This window comes from Xenopus laevis, chromosome 5L, assembly GCF_017654675.1.
Source record: "Xenopus laevis strain J_2021 chromosome 5L, Xenopus_laevis_v10.1, whole genome shotgun sequence".
Taxonomy (NCBI): domain Eukaryota; kingdom Metazoa; phylum Chordata; class Amphibia; order Anura; family Pipidae; genus Xenopus; species Xenopus laevis.
Genome location: NC_054379.1, coordinates 105,355,008 through 105,377,415, shown reverse-complemented (window position 1 = coordinate 105,377,415; position 22,408 = coordinate 105,355,008). Strand labels below are relative to the sequence as shown.

Sequence of the window (22,408 nt, the reverse complement as noted above, 5' to 3'; positions counted from 1 at the left end):
AAACGGATTTCAGTGGAGATTTCTGCTGGAACAACATTATTAACTGAAGCGTTTCGAGAGAAAAAATTTCTATCCCATGACAGTATCCCTTTAGAGTAGAAGTTTTGCTATCAAATATTAGCAGCTGCAACAGCAAAATTGCAAGACATGCTTTTATCCAGGGCCCTGCTTATTTTAGTCAGAAGACACCAGCTGCAGCCAGGACAAGCCACATAATATGCTGATATGGCAAAGAAGTCACATGTCCTATGCTGATCATGTGCAGATTTGACAAATAAGTCACAGGACAGATTTTGACATTTGTTAATCAGTAAAGCACTTTCACTCAGTATTTCCCCTTGTTTTTTTGTGTTATGAGTAAGCTGCATTATTGCTGAAGGCCCCCTGCATGAATTGCCATTTCTGTTTTCCAGCTGATAAATGTCTGCTCCAGTGATGGTCAAAGAATGTTTGAAGCTGCTGCTGTTGGCAGTTTACTGGCTGGAGGTCCCATTGTTGCCATACTAGGGATGATTTACAATGTCATGATTCTGGGACCCACTGGTTTCCTGGGCTCTGCTGTTTTCATTCTGTTTTACCCTGCTATGGTGAGTAACATGATGTGAAATTATGTAAAACAAAAAAATTAGATCCAGGGCATTTTAGGGCCTTGGTGGCCGCTGGGCAAAAAAACAAACAGTGGGCCTGCAGGCTTTTAACTACACTTTTAAAACCATGCCTACTACGTGCCAGTATAGTACTATAGAAAATGTATAATGAGCGTATTAACCCCCAGACCTGCCAATAAAATCCCTAAGTGAAATACATAATGAGCATATTAACCTTAGACATGCCAGTGTATTTACTATAGAAAAAGGCCTACCCAGCATATTAACCCCAGGTGTGCCAGAACAAATACTACAGAATAACCTGTATATTAAAACCAGCTATTCCAGTATAATCACTGTAGAAATGTTCAATGAGCACTCCATCAACCCCAGACACTGAAAAACAGCCAATGTTCACTTCTTTTACTCCAGACATGTCCGTAAAATCACTGAAAAATGTCCAATAAGCACTCCATTAACACAACACATGGGGGTATATTTATCAAAGAGTGAAGTCTGAGATCCCCACAGTCCGCTAAAATGAAAGTCAGCCACGCTCCATTCTATGGGATTTTTAAAAGAGTATTTGTCAATGGGTGAAAGTTCATCCTTTGATAAATATGCCTTTAAAAATGCCATAGAAATGGATGGAAAGAGGCGGCATTTCACTTTAGCGGACTCTGCGATCTCTAACTTCACTCTTTGATAAATATACCCCATGGCCTTGGTCTGTACATCATAATACATAATACAGATCTATAGTTTTATTGTTTAACAAACTGGGTAAACCACAACATTTAAAATAGGCTGTTCCTGATTCTTATAAGCACCTGTGCAGGTGATGGTAGTTTGTACAGATAAATCACCCTTAAGGGTATTGAAAAAGATTTTACACCCAGGATAAATCTACTCTACTGAAAATAACTTTGCATTCGAAATTATTCCAAATGGCCCCCAGAATAACATAGCTTTCTCCTTGCATACTGTCCCAGCTAGATTTTGTTTCACAAGCAGCTCAACAACAGCTCTCTAGGCTATTTCCTGGTCTAGTGTGAAGCTCCACCCCTTCTCTTTTCTGAACTTTCCTCTCCCTGACTGTGAAGACCTCAAATAGGTGTATATTGGGTCGTGTTTACTTCCTCTGCTCCAATAGAAATCAATTAGGCATGGGCAGTAGACCCCTCTTTGAGGTCTTCACAGTCTGAGAGATGAGGAGAACTTAGAAATGAAAAGGGAATGGAGCTGATTATAATACATAATCTACCTGCGACGGAATGCAGGAAGAAAGGTATGTTTTCTGGTGGCTGTTAATAGTAATTTTAGAAAGGATTTAACAACAAAAAAGGTAAGAAGGAGTTTTTCATACAAAGCTATTTATCTCTATTTAAACCAACTCGGCCAATAGGGGAGTTAGTAGATAGGGATAAACTGTAAAAACAAAATGGTATGTTGGTGCATATATATATATATATATATATATATATATATATATATATATATATATATATATATATATATATATATATATATATATATATATATATATATATATATATATATATATATATATATATATATAGACAAATACAAGATTCCTCTGCACTCAACCCATTATCAATATATTTAAGACAGCGACATTTTGTGCAAACTGCTACTGAAAAATGCCTTACCCTTTAAACAAAACAGGGATTGTTTGTCCATATATTGCAATATATTTAAGCTGGCCAACTACGTCAAAGTCATCCCATATCTGGCCAGTCCTATGCTCAATTTTCATCTGATTCATTAAGAATTCTATGGTTTAATTATACATTTTATAAAAGGGACGAATACGTTTTACCTGCAACTTACTAGCTGCTTTCAAAGTAAAACTCCCAAACTTGGCTGCCCTTTTATACATTTTATAAAAGGGACGAATACGTTTTACCTGCAACTTACTAGCTGCTTTCAAAGTAAAACTCCCAAACTTGGCTGCCCTTTTATTAGACACCAGTGGGATCACCTGACTATAGTTGGAGGGGGTGGGAGCTACAACATGGAGCTGGTCACTGCTCCTGTATAACTATAACAAACAAGGGAAAGTTGTGCTTACCACTAGTTTTTAAAATCATTAGGCGGGGGTGCAATGAGGATGTGACCACAAAAAACATATAGACAAATACAAGATTCCTCTGCACTCAACCCATTATCAATATATTTAAGACAGCGACATTTTGTGCAAACTGCTACTGAAAAATGCCTTACCCTTTAAACAAAACAGGGATTGTTTGTCCATATATTGCAATATATTTAAGTTGGCCAACTACGTCAAAGTCATCCCATATCTGGCCAGTCCTATGCTCAATTTTCATCTGATTCATTAAGAATTCTATGGTTTAATTATACATTTTATAAAAGGGACGAATACGTTTTACCTGCAACTTACTAGCTGCTTTCAAAGTAAAACTCCCAAACTTGGCTGCCCTTTTATTAGACACCAGTGGGATCACCTGACTATAGTTGGAGGGGGTGGGAGCTACAACATGGAGCTGGTCACTGCTCCTGTATAACTATAACAAACAAGGGAAAGTTGTGCTCACCACTAGTTTTTAAAATCATTAGGCGGGGGTGCAATGAGGATGTGACCACAAAAAACATATAGACAAATACAAGATTCCTCTGCACTCAACCCATTATCAATATATTTAAGACAGCGACATTTTGTGCAAACTGCTACTGAAAAATGCCTTACCCTTTAAACAAAACAGGGATTGTTTGTCCATATATTGCAATATATTTAAGCTGGCCAACTACGTCAAAGTCATCCCATATCTGGCCAGTCCTATGCTCAATTTTCATCTGATTCATTAAGAATTCTATGGTTTAATTATACATTTTATAAAAGGGACGAATACGTTTTACCTGCAACTTACTAGCTGCTTTCAAAGTAAAACTCCCAAACTTGGCTGCCCTTTTATTAGACACCAGTGGGATCACCTGACTATAGTTGGAGGGGGTGGGAGCTACAACATGGAGCTGGTCACTGCTCCTGTATAACTATAACAAACAAGGGAAAGTTGTGCTCACCACTAGTTTTTAAAATCATTAGGCGGGGGTGCAATGAGGGTGTGACCACAAAAAACATATAGACAAATACAAGATTCCTCTGCACTCAACCCATTATCAATATATTTAAGACAGCGACATTTTGTGCAAACTGCTACTGAAAAATGCCTTACCCTTTAAACAAGGGTAAGGCATTTTTCAGTAGCAGTTTGCTAGCCGCCATCCCACACGGTCACAAGAATTCCAGGAACAAAAAAAGCGAAGCACCGTGAGAATTCAGTAAAATGTTAAAAAACAAAATTTTATTCAATAGACATATAAAAATCAGTTACAGCAGCAACCCAGGGTTGCTGCTGTAACTGATTTTTATATGTCTATTGAATAAAATTTTGTTTTTTAACATTTTACTGAATTCTCACGGTGCTTCGCTTTTTTTGTCCCATTTCAATACAATAATTCAAATGTTTTTAAAATATTTCCTTTTTCTCGAATAATAAAAAAAAAAAAAAAAACCTAAAATCTTTGCCCTAGCGTGAGAAATAAAATTACTTTGCTCATAATTTTATTAGATGTTTTTTTGAAAAATTGTGCTTTTTACCCATTTATTGTTTGGTGTCCAAGTTATGGAGACTTACTCCGAGCAAGACATTTTTTTTGCTTGTGGGCTCAACTTGGGCTCAAGAAAGTCATTCTCCTTTAATACAGTCTCACTGTTCTTTTTCCCTTGTAGATGTTTGTATCAAGACTCACTGCTTACTTCAGGCGCAAATGTGTGTCGGTAACGGATGAGCGGGTTCAAAAAATGAATGAAATTCTCAACTACATTAAATTTATAAAAATGTATGCCTGGGTGAAGGCCTTCTCCCAAAATGTGCAAAGTAAGTATATATCTATGCATTTTCATAATTGCTGAATATATTTATGTTGAGTGAAACAGTGAATGTTTTTGTAGTACAGGTATGGGACCTAGTTATCCAGAATGCTTGGGACCTGGGGTTTTCCGAATAACGGATCTTTCTGTGATTTGGCTCTTCATACCTTGAGTGTACTAGAGGATCATGTAAACATTAAATGAACTCAATAGACTGGTTTTGCTTCCAGTAAGGGTTAATTATATCTTAAGGTGGCCATACACGGGCCGATAAAAGCTGCTGACAGACCAAGTCGGCAGCTTATTGGCCCGTGTATGGGGCCCCCCGACGGGCTTCCCCGATCGAGATCTGGCCGAAAGTCGGCCACATCTCGATCGGATGGGACAAAAAATCCCGTTGGATCGCTGCTGCATCTGTTCATTGATGCGGTCCCGCGATCCGACCTCTGTTCCCATTCATTAGGATCCGATCGTTGGGCCCTAGGGCCCATGATCGGATCAGCCCGATATTACCCACCTCAAGGTGGGGTAATAGATCCGCTCGTTTGCCGACATCGCCAAACGCCGGATCTCTCCGTGTATGGCCACCTTTAGTTTGGATCAAGTACAAGGTACAGTTTTATTATTACAGAGAAAAAAGGAAATCATTTTTAAAAATTTGGATAAAATGGAGTCTATGGGAGACGGCCTTTCCGTAATTTTGAGCTTTCTGGATAACAGACCCTATACCGGTATATGATAAATGTGTTTGATAGAAACTTGAAATAAGTTTTGTTCATAAATAATGCTTTTCCCTGTAAGGACCACTAAACTAGAAAATGTTTTTTTTGCAATTTTAGCCATTTATTTCATGTAGCCATATAGTATTATACTCCATCTTTTTGCACTGCAGTGCATGCTAAATAGCATTCTGTGCCAGAGCAGTTTGATTTCAACTACAGGTATGGGACCTGTTATCCAGAATGCTCCGGACCTGGGGTTGTCCGGATAAGGGATCTACCTGTAATTTGGATCTTTATACTTTGTCTACTAGAAAATCATGTAAACAGTAAATAAACCCAATAGGCTGGTGTTGCTTCCAATAGGGATTAATTATATCTTAGTTTGGATCAAGTACAAGGTTATTGTTTTATTATTACAGAGAAAAAGCAATCAATTTTAAAATCTGGATTATTGGATTATAATGGAGTCTATGGGAGACGGTCTTTCCGTAATTCGACACTTTCTGGATAACTGGTTTCCGGATGTTTGATTTTTGATTTTCCAATGCAAAAAATTATAATTGCCCCCCAGATCCTCAAGTGGCCTTTCTCAACCAAGTAAATGATCTAGTTCCAACTAGAGCGGTAGAGTTCACCTTTTGAAAACTTTAATCTCATTTTCTAATATCCATACTACTAGCCTACGCCAAGAAATGCATTACCATGAAATGAAAAGACCAGAACAACCCCAAAAATCCTTCTGGGGAAAAAACAGTAGAGCCCTACCATTATATAAAAATGAATACCAGACGAGTTAGCTCAAATAAGTTCTTAAAATTTTGGTTGCCCTGGATAGATATGGCTACCTAAATTCAGTCTCATTGACCCCGATCCTCCGAGTATACATGAGTTTAATATGGTCCCCTCCCTGCAAGGATACCCTTGTTACGAACCCTTTTCCCCCCCCTGTTGTTAAGTATTTCTTTTATGTGAGTTTCCTTTGTTACTGTTAATAACTCCTAAAACCATCTCATTGCCCTGTTGTAAGACATGCAATCATTTCAACCTCTTGGTTAATATCAAGCTATATCACATACTGGACATGCTGTAATATTATACGATTTCTGAGGGAATTGCATTGTTTTGTTTAAAAAAACAAAACCATAATTGATCTATAGAAGAATTCTAAAAAAATATGGTATTCCTGTTGCATGTTTAATTATTGCTGCTAATTATCTGTTGGAATCATTGGCAATTTCAACATTATACCCCTGATTTGATTATTGCCTGAAGATGTGCTGTGTGACATTGTCCAACTGGTGGTACAAGAAAAGTGATGGGAAGATATGTTAAGCATATATTTTTTTTTTCAAAATGCATCAGATAATAGTGCTGCCCCAGCAGAATTCTGCACGTAATCAGTTTTTCAAAAGGGCAAACAGATTTTTTTTATATTTAATTTTGAAATCTGACATGGGGCTAGACATATTTTCAGTATCCCAGCTGCCCTCAGTGATGTAATTTGTGCTCTGTTATATCTCACTTTTTACTGCTGTACTGCAAGTTGGAGTGATATCACCCCACCCTCCCCCCAGCAGCCTAACAACAGAAAAATGGGAATATAACCAAATGACAGCTCCCTAACACAATATAACAGCTGCCTGATAGATCTAAGAACAGCACTCAATAGTAAAATCCAGGTCCCACTGCAACACATTTAGTTACATTGAGTAGGAGAAACAACAGCCTGCCAGAAAGCAGTTTCATCCTAAAGTCCTGGCCCTTTCTGAAAGCACTTTCTGCCTACACACCAATATTGTAAATAAAAATACACTTGCTGGTTTAGGAATGCAATTTTATATTGTAGAGTGAATTATTTGCAATGTAAACAGTGTAATTTAGAAATAAAAACAACTTCATAAAAATCGTGACAGAATCCCTTTTTGTTTAACAAAATGTCTGTACATTGCCATGTGAAATGTATTCCATGTAGTATAATGTGTAAAAAATACACCAGTTGTGGGACTGCAGAGATTCTAGCATATTGCACAATACATATTACAGAAGCATAGATCTGCAAAGGGCTGATTTGTTGTTTTGGGGTTTCTTTCTGCAACCCATGCGGAAAGAAACTAGGTGTTACTGGGCCCCACAGCAAATTCATTTTATGGCCCCCAACATAACCACATGTTGCCCTTTTTTACCAATATATATTGAAATTGCTCATTAATTAGGGCCTCATGGGGCCCCTATACCTCCTGGGCCCCCCTGCAGCCGCAGGGTCTGCTTCCTCTGTAGTTACGCCCCTGAACCCATGATATAGTGTAGAGCAGATAACTTGTTGCTTTAGAGGACTTCACTTTTGGCATCTCTTCAATAGGTAAATACTACAGAGACAGAGTACCAGTTTTGGTGATCATGTGTATGACCCATGCTTTTTTGTCTCTTGAAAGACCCAGAAGCATGTTTATGAAGAGGACACAGTACACTGTTTAGTGACCTTTCATTATTTATTCTTTGTGTTGCAGTATATTGTTCAGAGTGCGAAAGCATTTCCTGGTAGCCTGTGATTCTCTAGCATGTGGTTTCAGTATCTTTTTTTTTTTTTTTTTTTTTGCTTTTTCTAGAAATAAGAGAAAATGAAAGGAAGATACTGGAGAGAGCCGGTTATTTCCAGAGCATCACTGTTGGAATTGCACCCATTGTTGTTGTCATTGCAAGTGTTTTGACGTTTTCTGTGCACATGATGTTGGGATATGACCTAAATGCTGCGCAGGTAATTTTCAGTGCAGATGGGCAGTATAGCTTGTATTCCCACTTATTTTATGAAAGTAGCAGTCCCTTGACAATCCAAATTTGAACCCATGGAGAGTTATGTAACTAAAGGGGTTGTTCACCTTTCAGATAACTTTTAGTATGATGTAGAGAGTGATATTCTGAGATAATTTGCAATTGGTTTTAATTTTTTATTATTGAAGGTTTTTGAATTATTTAGCTTTTTATTCAACAGCTCTTCAATTTGCATTTTAAGCAATTTGGTTACTCGGGCCCAAATTACCCTAGAAACCATGCATTGATTTTAATAAGAGATTGGAATATGAATAGGAGAGAGTCTAAATAGAAGGATCAGTAATAAAAAGTTGCAATAACAATACATTTGTAGCCTTACAGAGCATTTGGTTTTTTAGAAGGGGACGGCAACGCCTGTTTGAAAGCTGCAAAGTATCAGAAGAAAAAGACAAATGACTATAAAACTATGAAAAATAAATAATTAAAACCAATTAAAAAGTTGCTTAGAATTGGTCATTCTATAACATTCTAAAAGTTAATTTAAAGGTGAACCACCCCTTTAAAGGCACTAAATTTTACCCAGGAGCAGTAACCCATAGCAACCAATCAGCAGGCAACATTTACTGGTCACCTGTTTAAAAGCAAACATCTCATGGGTTACTGTGGGTTACTGCTCCTGGGCAAACGTGGTACCTTTTATTACATATGGGGGTTAGTGTCCTGTAGCTTTTAAAAAAAAAAAAATGGACAATAGTTTTTTAGTGACACATTTTATTTTATTTTATTTTGCTTGAATTGGAATATGCAAATTAGTTTTAGTATTCATCCTTACAAAGATTTATACCATATAATACTCACACAATTTGTTCACTTTATTACATTACAACTAAAATTATGTATTGTAATCTATTGAAACCATTTTTGCAGTTTTTGTTCTCCATACAAGGTCTTTCTAGAAGATTTATCATTTATCAACTTATTTTTGGAATGCTTTTGAAGGTTTATGCCCCCATTTCAAATTCATTCAGTAAAATGGAACTCTAAATATGTATATTGATATTTTTCCATTGCTTTTGTTTTTATCTTGGCTGTCACATTTTGAAGGCTTTTACAGTTGTCACAGTCTTCAACTCCATGACTTTTGCCTTAAAAGTGACACCATTCTCTGTGAAGTCTCTATCAGAGGCTTCTGTTTCAATGGATCGGTTCAAGGTAAGAAGTATATTGTGTGTGTGCTCCATATTTAGTTTGAATATATTTGTATGTAGATTTGTGACCATTTATGGCTTTTAGCTCTAACTCACATATGTTTGACTTTGAAAATCATTCACCTCAATCTTCATGGCTTACCCCATAACCATTCTCTCTGAAGCTATACCATATGCTGAACTTTATAAATAGGCATTTAAACCTTTTTATTCTTTGTCTTATCCTTGAGCCATTATTTCCACATAATAAATGCCAGTTTGCTATTTAAACTGCAGATTTGTCTTTATAAACCCCTTTTTTGTGCTTAACCAGTCTATAGGTCAATGTATCTAGCATTATGTCAAAACTCAAAGTAACATTGGAGCAGGCAAAGGGACGTATGGGCTGCCGTGAAGGTAAAGTAAGCCCATTAGATCTTTAAAGGTCTAAAAGATGGTAAACTGCAAGATATGCTATGGTAAAAATCTTGCATTAGGTTAACTGATTTTTTTTACATACATCTCTTGGGTAGGATGTTATCCTCGCCATTATAGGTTTAACTGCTTTAGGTTTCAGTTAAGGACTGCATTAAAAACCATCACACACCAAACATTTCTCAGAAGTTCAGAATTTACTGACATGCTTGGCAACATTTTTGGTGTATGTTTAGTAAGGTGTTTGAAATAGCAACTCGACAAGACTGATTGAGTGGATTATTTGTGTATTTAGTTTTACCTCTCGTTTGTGAGCCCCTCAGCTAAAGTCAGGTTAGTTGACTCTAATGAGCTACCTTTTGCTCCACAGCAGCTTCCTTCCACTGTATAGCCTGATGTTTTTGCTTCATGAGTGCCCTAGGCCTGACCTGCTGTCTCATCTTTGCACCTCTCTCACAACCTCCTATCAGAGTCTATTTTTAATGGAAGAGGTTCACATGGTAAAGAAAAAGCCATCCAGCCCTAACCTCATCATAGAGCTGAAAAACGCTACATTAGCGTGGGACACTTCCTATGCCAGTAACCAGTGCTCTCCGAAGGGCACCCCCAAATTGAAAAAAGGAAAAAAGGGGGCAAAGGGAAAGAAAGAAAAGTGCAGTCTACAAAATGAAGGGTCACAAGCAGTCCTGGCAGAACAGAAAGGTCATCTCCTGATTGATAGTGATGAGCACCCCAGCCCTGATGAAGAGACAAAACCGCTTCCAGTAATAAATGTAAAACTGCAGAGGGTCTTGTACAACATTGACCTAAATATAGAAAAGGTGAGTACAACTGCACATCATTGTCTTCTACTCTATTTTATAGCATCAGCACACCAGTTCCCTTTGTGACATGAGCTCATTCATTTGGGCTTTTGTAGAAAAGGTACATAAACACTATAAGAACTTCCAAAAAGAAGTCTGAAATAAGAAACCATGATAGTTTTTGTAGGAATCCCTTATCTGCCCCCTTAGATTCATAGTGATCCAGCCGCTTCCTCAATTTCTGGGTCTTGAAGTCCCTCTGTTTTCCATAGTTGGCGGTACACTGATTGTCTGGAAAGCAGAGGGACAAGTCTCGGATTCCATGATTTCACAATGCAACAAGGCGAGTGAGTGGTGGAAGATCAGTCTCTCTGCTCACAAGAACTATAAAAAAATGATGTTTATGGAAGTTCAGACTGTGTTTATGCACATTTTTTACATAAGCTCAAGTTAAAAAGTGGGGTACCTGTGTGTGTGTGTATAAGTCCTCTGCTAAGTTAGTGAAGGAGCTGTAAATAGTTTTTCTCAATTTTCACTGTAATAACCATCAATGAATACGCCACAATAAGCTGTACATTTTTTTCTGAACTTTTTCATTTGCTAAACATGGTTGTCCAATCAAATCCTGCATTTTAGCAGTAATGAGCTGTGTCTTTTTAATTTATAGACTTGATAAATTTATAGACCTCATAAACACAGACTCCTTATGTGTCACTCACGATTCAGTTTTTCTCCCCAGAAGTTATTGGTCTCAAAGCTAAATCATTTTAGGCCCCCAAACCTTCATAAAGACTACCTGTTTTGCAGTCTTATATTGATAATTTGCACCAGTCAGGTCCCTCTGGGCCCCCAGGTTTTTTTTTAGCGATATTGGATGGTAAAGCATTGTGGAAGCTGAATCTGGTTCAGGGAAGTGATACACATGGTGATTCTGGGCATTTGTTTCTGCTATGCAATTAAAAGCTGTGTGTGTGTTAAATGAATTAATATTTACACAGTTGGTGTTACTGAGAACCAGACACATGGCATGCAATTGTGAGAAACGTGAATGGAGAGTTATTCATAGCAGGTTGTTGCCTGCTACATGTGCCAAAAGGGGACAGTAACACCAAGATATTAAAATGCTTTAAAATCATTTCAAATAAAGTATGCTATTCCAACCTGTAAAAGCCTAAAACTGTTGACGTAGTCTCCCCCACCCTTGGATGCATCTTTACTGGCCTGAATATCGCTTGTGTATCATTAGCCTTCTACTTTTAGGCTAGGGCCAGACTCTATGGATTCTCTGCATGTACAGAATTCATGGTCTGGCTGCTTCGAATTTCGCCACCGAAATTCGGCATTTCTGCCAGCACCCGACAGGGGACTTTTGTTCCGGATGCAGGCAGACGGGAGCAGCAGAGGGGTGGGTTCTCCTGAATCTGCAATCATCTTGACATATGGCCTTAATGTTTTATAAATCCTTTCCACTTCTGCCTTTACTCCCATCAATAACTGTTTGCTATAGAACAAGTATACTTAACCTATGGATTTGAACCTAGAAATGAGGTTTACGTTAGGTCACATTGATCCCCCAGAAGAAAATAGTTATTAAAACAAGGTGAATGGTCACAAGAGCTTTTTCCTTATCTCAGCTTGGGTCTCCTGAGAAAAAAAGGGTTAAGAAATCTGCTGTAATAGAGGGTAGTTTTGCATTTTAGAGTTTTTTGCTTTACAAATTCCTCTGGTTTTGCCTTCTTGTTCTTCACTGTTGGACTGAATTAATATTAATGACAGAAGCAAGGGACCTAACAAAGTAGAATTTAACTGTGCATAGGAATGGCCAAAGCATTATAAACATATTTCTGTAATTAAATTTAAATTCTTAGTAACGTGCTTAGCTGTTCCTTTAATCAATTATTAATTGTCAGTTGTTACAAAAGGCATGACCAAAAAAAGATTTACCAACCTGACTTTCTACCGTATTTTAGTGCTGTAAACATAACATGTAAAATGCATTATATTGTGACACCGTCTCTCTCTCTATATCTAGGGCAAGCTAATTGGAATATGTGGTAGTGTGGGAAGCGGAAAAACTTCACTGATCTCCGCCATTCTGGGACAGGTAATAAGCTGGATTAGGTTTTTTTTTTCCCTGGAATGTGAAAGTGAACCGAGGTTTTGAGTTGATGATCTATACATTTGCTCTCCTGCTCTGTTGAGATAATTGAAATGACAGCAAACATACTTACATATTTATTCCTAGTCTTCTGAGATTTTTGTGAGTTCTCTACTGTAAGCAGTAGATTTTGTGTTGCACAATTACATTGACTGCATGGAACCTAACAATTTATTTGTATAATTTGACCAATCATGTGGAGGGTCTAACTGCAGTTGGATCAGCAGTGTCATGAAGATCATATGTTTTTTGCAGCAACACTGAAATGGTTATGGTTACAAAATGGTTATGCTGGTGGATCAGCGTAACACTATGAAGTTTTATTTTCAGATCTGCAACACTGTCAATGACAGAGAGCTTTTGCTCTGTAAGGATCATTTGGTTGCAGTACTGAACATACATTTTTTTTTACCTTTTAATCAGTTCTCCCAAGTCATTGACAGGATCTTTCCCATTAAAATAGGCCGTTTGTTTTTTGTGGAATACTTTAGGCCCTACCATTCCGTCTGTATATCTAGCATTTGTAAAATGAAAATTTTATATTTGTGAAAGAACACATTTTAATTGTAAGCTTTGTGATTGCAGATGACGCTGTTGGAGGGCAGTATTGCTGTCAATGCCAGTTTTGCATATGTTGCACAGCAGGCCTGGATTTTGAATGCCACTCTCAGGGACAACATCTTATTTGGGAAGGAATTTAATGAGGAAAAGTAAGTGTTGATAGTTTTTTACATGAATTTTTATAGCCGCACTGAAAACTACACCCTCTTGTTTTCTTTCTGGATGGGGTTCCTAAAGTGAATGATAAATGTATTAGATCCCATTACTGAAATCCTTAAAGGGATTCTATCATGATTTTTATAGTGTAGTTTTTATTTCTAAATTACACTGTTTTCAGTGCAAATAATATACTCTACCATGTAAAATTTAATTTCTAACCCAACAAGTGTATTTTTTTTTTTAGTTGAAATATTGGTAATGTTCTTTCAGAAAGAGCCAGTGCTGCACCATGGAACTGCTTTCCAACAGGCTATTGTTTCTCCTACTCAATGTAACTGAAGGAGTCGCAGTGGGACATGGGTTTTCACCATTGAGTGCTGTTGTTATATCTACAAGGGAGCTATTATCTGGTTACCTTGCTGATTGGCTGCTGGGGGTGATATCACTCCAACTTGCAGTGCAGCAGCAGAGTGACAGTTTATCAGAGCACAAGTCACATGACTGACAACATGTCTAGCCCCATGTCAGATTTCAAAATTAATATAAAAAAAACAGTTTGCTCTTTTGAAAAACAGATTTCAGTGGAGGTCTGCTTTAGACTGAAGAATCTTGAAAAAAAAACAACATGTTTTTCCCATGACAGTATCCCTTAAAAGCAATTTGTTTGGCTTTAAAATGAATGTTAGGGGGATCTGCTGATAAAATAGTAGGGAATAAAATATAGCAGCAAAGACAAAGGAATAAAAAAAAGTTGCCCCTTGTCCTTGGATACAACTATTTCTATTAATGCACTTATGGTTTTGTGGGTTCCAGTTTGCAAGGGAAATTAACCTATTCTAAGCCATGTCGGGTAGTAGATCTGGCTAGGAATAATAGTGGGGTGGTGGGTCATTGGGTCAATTATGTATGTGTTTTTCTTTTTAATCACAGATATAATACTGTTCTAAGTGTTTGCTGCCTTCGACCAGATCTTGCAATTCTACCTACCGGAGACCTGACAGAAGTTAGTACTACAAAATTCTGTTTTTAATCTTGACAGTTTTTAAGTTTATTTAGCTTCTTATTATACTTCTAATATAAATCTTGCTTCCTCTTGAATCATTTTGTTGATTATTCTGTATGTTTAAAATTCTAAGGCAAATATGTGGTTTTTTTTTTATATTTTGTTTATAGATTGGAGAACGAGGGGCCAATCTGAGTGGTGGCCAAAGGCAGAGAATTAGTCTTGCAAGAGCTTTGTACAGTGACCGCAGCATTTATATTCTTGATGATCCTCTAAGTGCCTTAGATGCCCATGTTGGTAACCATATATTTAACAGCGCAATCAGAAAACACCTGAAATCTAAAACCATCCTATTCATCACTCACCAGCTGCAGGTATTAGAACTGAACTGGGTTCCAAGAACTTTGCGTCCACCACATAACTCCTATATTAAATATGATGCTGCCTTAATGGGGTTTTTTTTTCTAATTCTGTTTCATGCTTTCTTCCAGTACCTTGTGGATTGTGATGATGTAATTTACATGAAGGAAGGGTGTATCACAGAAAGGGGAACACACGAAGACCTAATCAAACTCAGTGGAGAATATGCTACCATATTTAATAACTTCCAGCTAGGAGATACTCCGCACATTGAGGTAAATTTTGCGCTAGATAATCCAGTTTACCTAATAATTAAAACTTTTATTTCATCTATTTCATAAAAGGTATGTCAGCAGATACAATCAACTGCCAACGTCCTGTCTTTTTAATATAGTTTGGAGACTATTTGTATGTATGTATGTATATATATATATATATATATATATATATATATATATATATATATATATATATATATATATATATATATATATATATATATATATATATATATATATATATATATATATATATACAAAATAATTTTTATTATTTGCCCATTTTATGAAGAACCAAAACTTATCATTTTAAGCTTTTCTGCTTGACGGTAGATATCATTATAATGTTTGTATAAAACAACACTTATTCTAAGTCTTTCCATGTAGTGGGCCAATAATTATTAAATGGATCAATGCAATGAGTCTTCGCTTCATGTACTATTACCCTAAGTATCAAGAATGCTTGGGTGCTTTAATTTTATAATAACTTAGAATTGTTACCTAAATCACCCTTCCCATAAACTTTGACAAAAATTGCCCGACGAGTGCATTCATTGGTCCTGTGTGCTTATGTTCTTAGGCAATTAGCTACAGAAATAAAGGGACAATAAATGCATGTATTCAACATGAAGTGATTAAATAAAGCTAGCCATACACAGTCCAAAATAAAAAAAAAATCTGCCTGTTAAGCCCCTCAAGATGTATTTGGCAGTTTATAAGCCATTTATACTGGCTGTCGATGATTGGCTTGTCCGTAAATCATCATAGTAATAAGTCATAAGGGTAAGAAAAAAATGAACTGTTTGATTTTTGTAAAAATAAAATAAAATGTTAAGTTTGAACATAGCGATATATAGTTATGCAGCACAATTATCTAAGCTTTGGTAATCGTATTATCTGCCTTACGAGATCCAAATATGGCGTAGCTTTAATTTCCCTTTTTAGCTCAAAGGGGTTATTCACTTTCCAACACTTTTTTTCCGTTTATATGTTTTCAGATTGATCACCAGAAATAGATCTTTTTCAATTATTTTATATTGTACATTTGCGACCGTTAAGGTCCCCATAGACGCGACGATTCTTCTTGCCGAACGACCGATTTTAGGGAAGCCCGACCGATCCTTCGAAATTATCGTGCGGTTAGTGGTATTCGAACGATCGTACATCTTACGATTTTTCGGCCGACATCTGTCGGGAAATTGATCGGCCAGGTCAAAAAATCTTTGTCGGTCCCAGTGCAATCTCTCTATGTTTGCAGGGCCAAGCAGGCAGCTCCCCTTTGTTTTCCTGGTAAATTGGTCTTTTTAGTTGATGGTAGATTCGTACGATCGTACGATCGTTCTGAGAAGATCGTGGTCTCACGATCAGGATCTGATCTTTTAAAAATCTCAACATCTATGGCCAGCTTTATGCTAATATCAATGTCTAAAGTTTCATTTTTAACTCATGTCTTTCTAAAGCGGGTCATAGAAGGAGGGGAGGTCACTGACTCTGTAAACTGTTCTAAATTGATACATTTTGGGCCGTATTTATACTAATACGGCACGGTTTTGGGGGCGGCCCTCGGGGTGGGTATTTTTTTTTTAAACCTCTCCCCACCCTCCGCCACAGATTTCCATAGGAAATCCATTGACATAGCTGAGGGGTAGGGGGGCCTAGGAAGCACGCAGAAGTGACACGCACACGGGGCACTGACGTCACTTCCGCTGAATACCTCACATGAGGTTAGCGTACACGGCTCATGGCGTCAGCACGCACGGTGTAAGGGCGTTCTTAGGTCTGATGCCTAGGGCAGCATCAGACCTAAATGCAGTCTTGGATACATTAGTATACATTAGTATACATACAGTAGTTTCTTATCTTTGACCCTACTGAGCAGAATCCCTGAGTTTCATTCAGGGCTGTGCAGTCAGTACGTAAATACTTTGACCCCGACTCCCCAGTTTATGGTACCTCTGACTCCATTTTTCAGTTTAAATGGCTGTCCCCATGGCTGTACAGCAGCTTGTTTATATAAACTACAGTAGTCTTTCTGAAGCTAACAAACCGCTTTTACCAGTGCATGCTAACAGTATATTATGTTAAATACTTTAAAACACTTTCATTTTACTGTTCCTTTAATATACTAATGTAATTTTCATGTATAATGGAAAGAAATTAAGTACACAACATACACGGCATTCATCGCTGCCAAAGCTCAGAAATATAAACCACATCCTTTGTTAATTCTAAAACAAAATCAAACTACATAAACCAAAAATAATTGGAAAACAATTTCTATATTAATGGAACCTGGCATATAGCTGTAGAATATCTGTTAAATACAATCCAAAATGAACTGAAGTATTGTTCTTAGAAACAGAATTGCTTCTGCCTTAACCTCCTTCATAGAAGCTTTTAAATCTGATTTGATTATTTTCACGCTTGTATTTAAAGTTATTAGAAGTCGGTAAGTTTTTTGCGATTTGGACTCCTGACTCTGACTCCTCGAATCCACAGCTCTGGTTTCTTTAAAGGCAGCTATTACTGATAAAATAGTTGCTGATAACCCACAGATGCTGCTGAGAAATGTAGCAACTAGTGTAGCAAATTGTAACCGTTCAGAATATGCACTTGGATCACTGAGGTGCCAGACTGAAACACCAGAGACAGAACATTAAAATTTAAACTTCAATTTTGGAAAATAGGTAAAAAATAAAGCATGGAAAGCAACTGTATAAGTCTTTATTTCTGCTGACCAATCTGAAAACAACAAGACTGAAAAAGTGTGGAAGGTGAGCAACCCCTTTAAGAAATAACAAAACGCTTAGACTGTTTATGACTAAAACAATTGGCAAAAAAGGACACTTTAAAAGACACTTTATTTATTGAACTCATGTTGGGGGGGGTTACTGTTCCTTTAATCATTTTATTTTGCATTGTTTTATTACTTTATATGAATTGATTCGTTTTTTAGACATACAGTAGTTTCTAAGCCATTTTTCTAAACATTTGATGTTGCCTTTTCTCACAATTACAGCAGTACTGTTAACAGCTTGAATATTACTTTTTATAGCAAATGAACCTTAAAAAGAATTTAAGCAACTCACTGAAGAAGCCTCTAGAAAAAGGCATTAAGGCTGGATCTGTGAAGAAAGAAAAGACTGTAAAAAAGGAAGAAGGTGCTTCTTTTTTCCTCACAAATTTTCTTTGATAATCCTTTTAAAATAAGGCAGGAATTATCATACACCAGCTAATGTAGAAATACAACTTCAGATATCTGTTTTAAGCTAGTGTCATTCAGTTTTTTTAAGTCATAAGTGTGTAAGGAAAATTAAAGGAGATGCTGCACAACATGCTCTATATAGTCACACAGGTTAGGTGGCAATAAAGTACATGATTTGCAGCTAGTGTTGCTTCTAAGTAATTTTATTTGGTGCAGATTCTGAGACAATGCACCAAAAATTTTTAAAGATTAAAGTCCCAGAATACATCACTTCAACATTGAATAGGCTGAATTACTCTGCCAGGGGGTCATATATTCATGTGTAATTGTCCCTGAATCACACGCTGGTCAACATGACGGCATCACTGCGTATTAATTCAGTCAATGATGAATGAATGAATTATTGGAATTATTTAACATATAGTGATCCAAATTATGAAAAGATCCTTTATCAGGCGGTTGATGAATCACATTCTGTCTGCAGCTAGGAGATTGCTCTGCCAGAAATGGAAGCAACCCAACAAACCCACTATAGAGGAGTTACAGAATAAGATTGTGGAAATAAAGCGTATGGAATACCTCTCAGCACTTAGCAATATTTCGATGCCCATCTATATCGAGACATGGAGCTCTTGGGTCGCCTGCTTCCCTGTAGATTGACACGTTTTGTAATTGTCCGGCCGTTCCCCACCTGCCCTTCCTTTTAAATATGATACTGGAATAATGTCCTATGCCTGCTCTTATGGTTTTGATTGTGTTTTCGTTTTTACTTTTGTCTCTTTTTCTTTTTTGTCTCTCTCTTTCTGTTATATCAGTATGTATGCAATTTTCAACATAGACAAATCTGCAATGTGTGCAGTACTCTCATGCCTATTTCGTGTGACTTTTCTGGATTGTCATTTTATCTATGTGAAATGCTGTCACAGATGCTTACTGATATTTGTTGTTCAAAATACTGAAAATAAAGTGTTTCAAAAAAAGATCCTTTATCCAGATAATGGGTCAGAAATATTCCAGATAACAGATCCCATACCAGTAATCCTATTTTTTTTTTCAGTTATAAAGCACTAATTAAAAATGGGTATTTTTTGCCTTGAACTTACTACCCACTTCTCTTTGCTAAGCTGTAGCCTTTGGACAACTTATCAGCTTCTCCTGTGCTTGGCAGAACCAGGAAGTAAAACTGGTTTTATTTTCATAATTAGTACCATAAATAGCAAGGCCCTAGGTATTTTGTTTTCTTTTTAAAGCACAGTCTGGTGAGCAGATGGTTGTGTGTGTGAAGTATATTTGGTCACCGTGGTTTTTGAGTTACACTTTTATGATTATATGGGAGGGATTTGGCTTTCTCCACAAAGTGTATCTCATTTTATTTTCAGACAGGTTTTACCCTATTCTGTTCAGTGAGTGCTGTTGAAAATGATTGCTCTAAGGCCAATATCACACTGGCTGTTTTTAATCACTCCATATGCCATTAGTATTTTATGCAAGATAATTCATATATCAGCATTAGATCAATTTTCTTCTCATGTGTTAGAATGTGGAAACCTGTTCTTACTGTTTGATGTTGTTTCCACAGGCCAGCTCATGCAGCTAGAGGAAAAGGGCAAAGGATCTGTGCCATGGTCTGTTTATGGAGCTTATATTCAGTCAGCTGGAGGTCCATTTGCTTTCCTCATCATCATGACATTGTTTGTACTCAATGTAGGAAGTACTGCATTCAGTAACTGGTGGCTCAGCTATTGGATAAAACAAGGCAGTGGGGTAAGACTTTCCTTCAGAAACTTGCATGGTCTGCATACCACAGGGGACATACAAATGGCCATTATCTGTTTCATAGTGCAGTATGAGAAAATGTGCAATTGCTGCTGGTGTGTGTGTATATGTACAGTATGTATAAGATCCATCATCCAGAAAGCTTCGAATTACGGGAGGGCCATCTCCAATTTTCTCCCATAGACTCCATTTTTATCGAAATTATCCAAATTTTTAAAAATGATTTCCTTTTTCTCCATAATAGTAAAACAGCACCTTGTACTTGAACCTGACTTAAGATAGTTAATCCTTAGTGGAAGCAAAACCAGCCTACTGGGTTTATTTAATGTTTACATGATTTCTAGTAAACTTAAGGTATAAAGATCCAGATTTCAGGTCCTGGATAATAGATCTCATACTGAAGCTTTTGGTTCAACTTCATGGAATAGAGTCTGTAGTTTAGATTCCATATGCAAATATGGGATCACTTATCTGGAAACCGGTCAGTGTAGACTTTAATAGGGCTACCAGAAATTTGGAGCAAGGACAGTAACGTCTTTTTCTCTATAATAATAAAACAGTACCTTGTACTTGATCCAAAGTAAGATATAATTAATCCATATTGAAAGCAAAACCAGCCTATTGGGTTTATTTCATATTTACATGATTTCTGTTAGACTTAACATATGAAGATCCAAATTATGGAAAGGTCCGTTATCTGGAAAGCCCCAGGTCCCGAGCATTCTGGTTAACCGGTCCCATACCTGTACCTGTTTTCATTGATTATATTACAAAAGATGTTATGTAAGAAACACCATAACTTTGATATTTTTTTTTTAATGGCAAAAACTTTTACTATTTGGCTAAAAATAGTGAAGAACCAAGACAAGAGGGTCCTCTGCTTCCCTTATCAATATGTATAGCTTCTGTTATTCCCAGTTACAGTCAGGTGATCCCAGTGGTGGCCAATAAAAAGGGCAACCATTTGGGAGTTTTAATCTTGAAAGCAAGCAAGTTGCAGGTAAAACTCACTGTGAAAAATATATAATGAAGCATGAGAATTCACTTAATTCACTATGATTCACTAAAAAACTACTCTTCAAAATATAAATGTACATTTAAAGATACCTATAGGTTATGTTGATTGTTTTTGGCTGGTTGGTAATTATTACTTGAAGTTCCTAAACCTGACTGTTTTACCAATCTGACTGAAAAATTATAAATACAATGCAAAGCAATGTTATGATAGATTTAAAAAAAAGGTAATTTCCAGTGTCAGTATCTCTTGATGAATCAGATGAAAGATGGCCAGTCCAGGGGCCTTTGATGTGGTTAAACAGCTTGAATATATTGCAATATACGGACAAACAATCCCTGTTTTGTTTAAAGGGTAAGACATTTTTTAGTAGCTAAAGGCACAAATGTCTTAATGTCCTTAATATATTAATAATGGGTGAGAGAACCTTTTAGTCTTCGTGGTCACAGCCTCATTGCACCCCCACCTAATGGGATAACATTTAACGGTGAGCACAACTTTCCCTTAAAAAATTCTCCAAATTAGGCCAAAAAAATGGATAAATGCAAACTTTTCACTGTGTATTACGGCATTTTCAGGTACAAAGTTATGGTTTTTTTTATTTCAACAAGAGCAGTATTTATTCTTGTAAACTTTTATCAGAGTAAATGTTTTAACATGAACGTATTTCTCTCTGTTAAGAATTCCTCTGTTGTGGTGCAAAATGCAACTGTTGTCAGTAATAGTATGAAGGACAATCCGCACGTACTCTTCTATACCGCTATTTATGCTCTCTCTATGGTTGTGATGCTTCTTTTGAAGGCTGTGCGTGGCATCGTTTTTGTTAAGGTAAATTCACTTTATATTTTCAGAAATTCTTCAAAACAAAATGGTAGTTTCCTTTTTGATATATTTTGTTGCTTCCCAGGGAACTTTGCGTGCTTCCTCCAGGCTTCATGATGAGTTATTTCGCCGTATCCTAAGAAGCCCAATGAAATTTTTTGACACAACCCCCACAGGGCGCATTCTTAACAGGTTTTCCAAAGACATGGATGAAGGTGAGACCTGTTTTAGCATATAAAATCAAGCTCTCAACAAATGGCTCTTGTTAAGGAGAAATCCTTCTGTCCATCCGGTATTTTTAACTTTGTTGCAGTAGTATAGTGAGTCTTGTCTTGGTGCTAATTTTGGGTAATATAAACCTCATCTATTATTTTTCCTTCTTAACCAAAAGGGAAAATAAGCTAGGCATCTACTATTCCAATACTATAAACATATATGTACTCCTTTATGTGTAAATACATTTATTATTACCAACTATTTTCCAAGTGATTTACTTATAGTGATTCCGATCCTTGTAAATACACAGGAATATGGAAGAAGGGGATCCATAACATAGTTATTAGCATTTATTAAAAACAACACATGCTACAATTTAGATGTCATCCAATAGTTGTAGTGAGTCTTCCCGATCTAGGGTAAGGGAGGTGACGTT

At 36.8% G+C, this 22,408-nt stretch overlaps 1 protein-coding gene across 6 annotated transcripts in view; it reads left to right on the top strand.

Moving 5' to 3' along the window:
• abcc5.L (ATP binding cassette subfamily C member 5 L homeolog) overlaps window positions 1-22,408 on the top strand; it is a 67,357-nt gene that overhangs the window by 27,269 nt on the left and 17,680 nt on the right. For 3 of the 6 annotated variants that reach the window (XM_018261763.2, XM_018261762.2, XM_041563212.1), the window contains 14 exons: window positions 414-587; window positions 4,363-4,510; window positions 7,832-7,980; window positions 9,099-9,206; window positions 10,087-10,437; window positions 12,452-12,523; window positions 13,163-13,287; window positions 14,228-14,300; window positions 14,471-14,674; window positions 14,792-14,935; window positions 17,994-18,099; window positions 19,723-19,907; window positions 21,616-21,762; window positions 21,842-21,971. In XM_018261763.2, the coding sequence (XP_018117252.1) occupies window positions 414-587; window positions 4,363-4,510; window positions 7,832-7,980; window positions 9,099-9,206; window positions 10,087-10,437; window positions 12,452-12,523; window positions 13,163-13,287; window positions 14,228-14,300; window positions 14,471-14,674; window positions 14,792-14,935; window positions 17,994-18,099; window positions 19,723-19,907; window positions 21,616-21,762; window positions 21,842-21,971 (2,116 nt within the window). Of the gene's footprint in view, window positions 1-413; window positions 588-4,362; window positions 4,511-7,831; window positions 7,981-9,098; window positions 9,207-9,986; window positions 10,438-12,451; window positions 12,524-13,162; window positions 13,288-14,227; window positions 14,301-14,470; window positions 14,675-14,791; window positions 14,936-17,993; window positions 18,100-19,722; window positions 19,908-21,615; window positions 21,763-21,841; window positions 21,972-22,408 lie in introns of those variants that run through there. The other 3 variants (XM_018261764.2, XM_041563214.1, XM_041563213.1) reach the window with 3 other exon arrangements.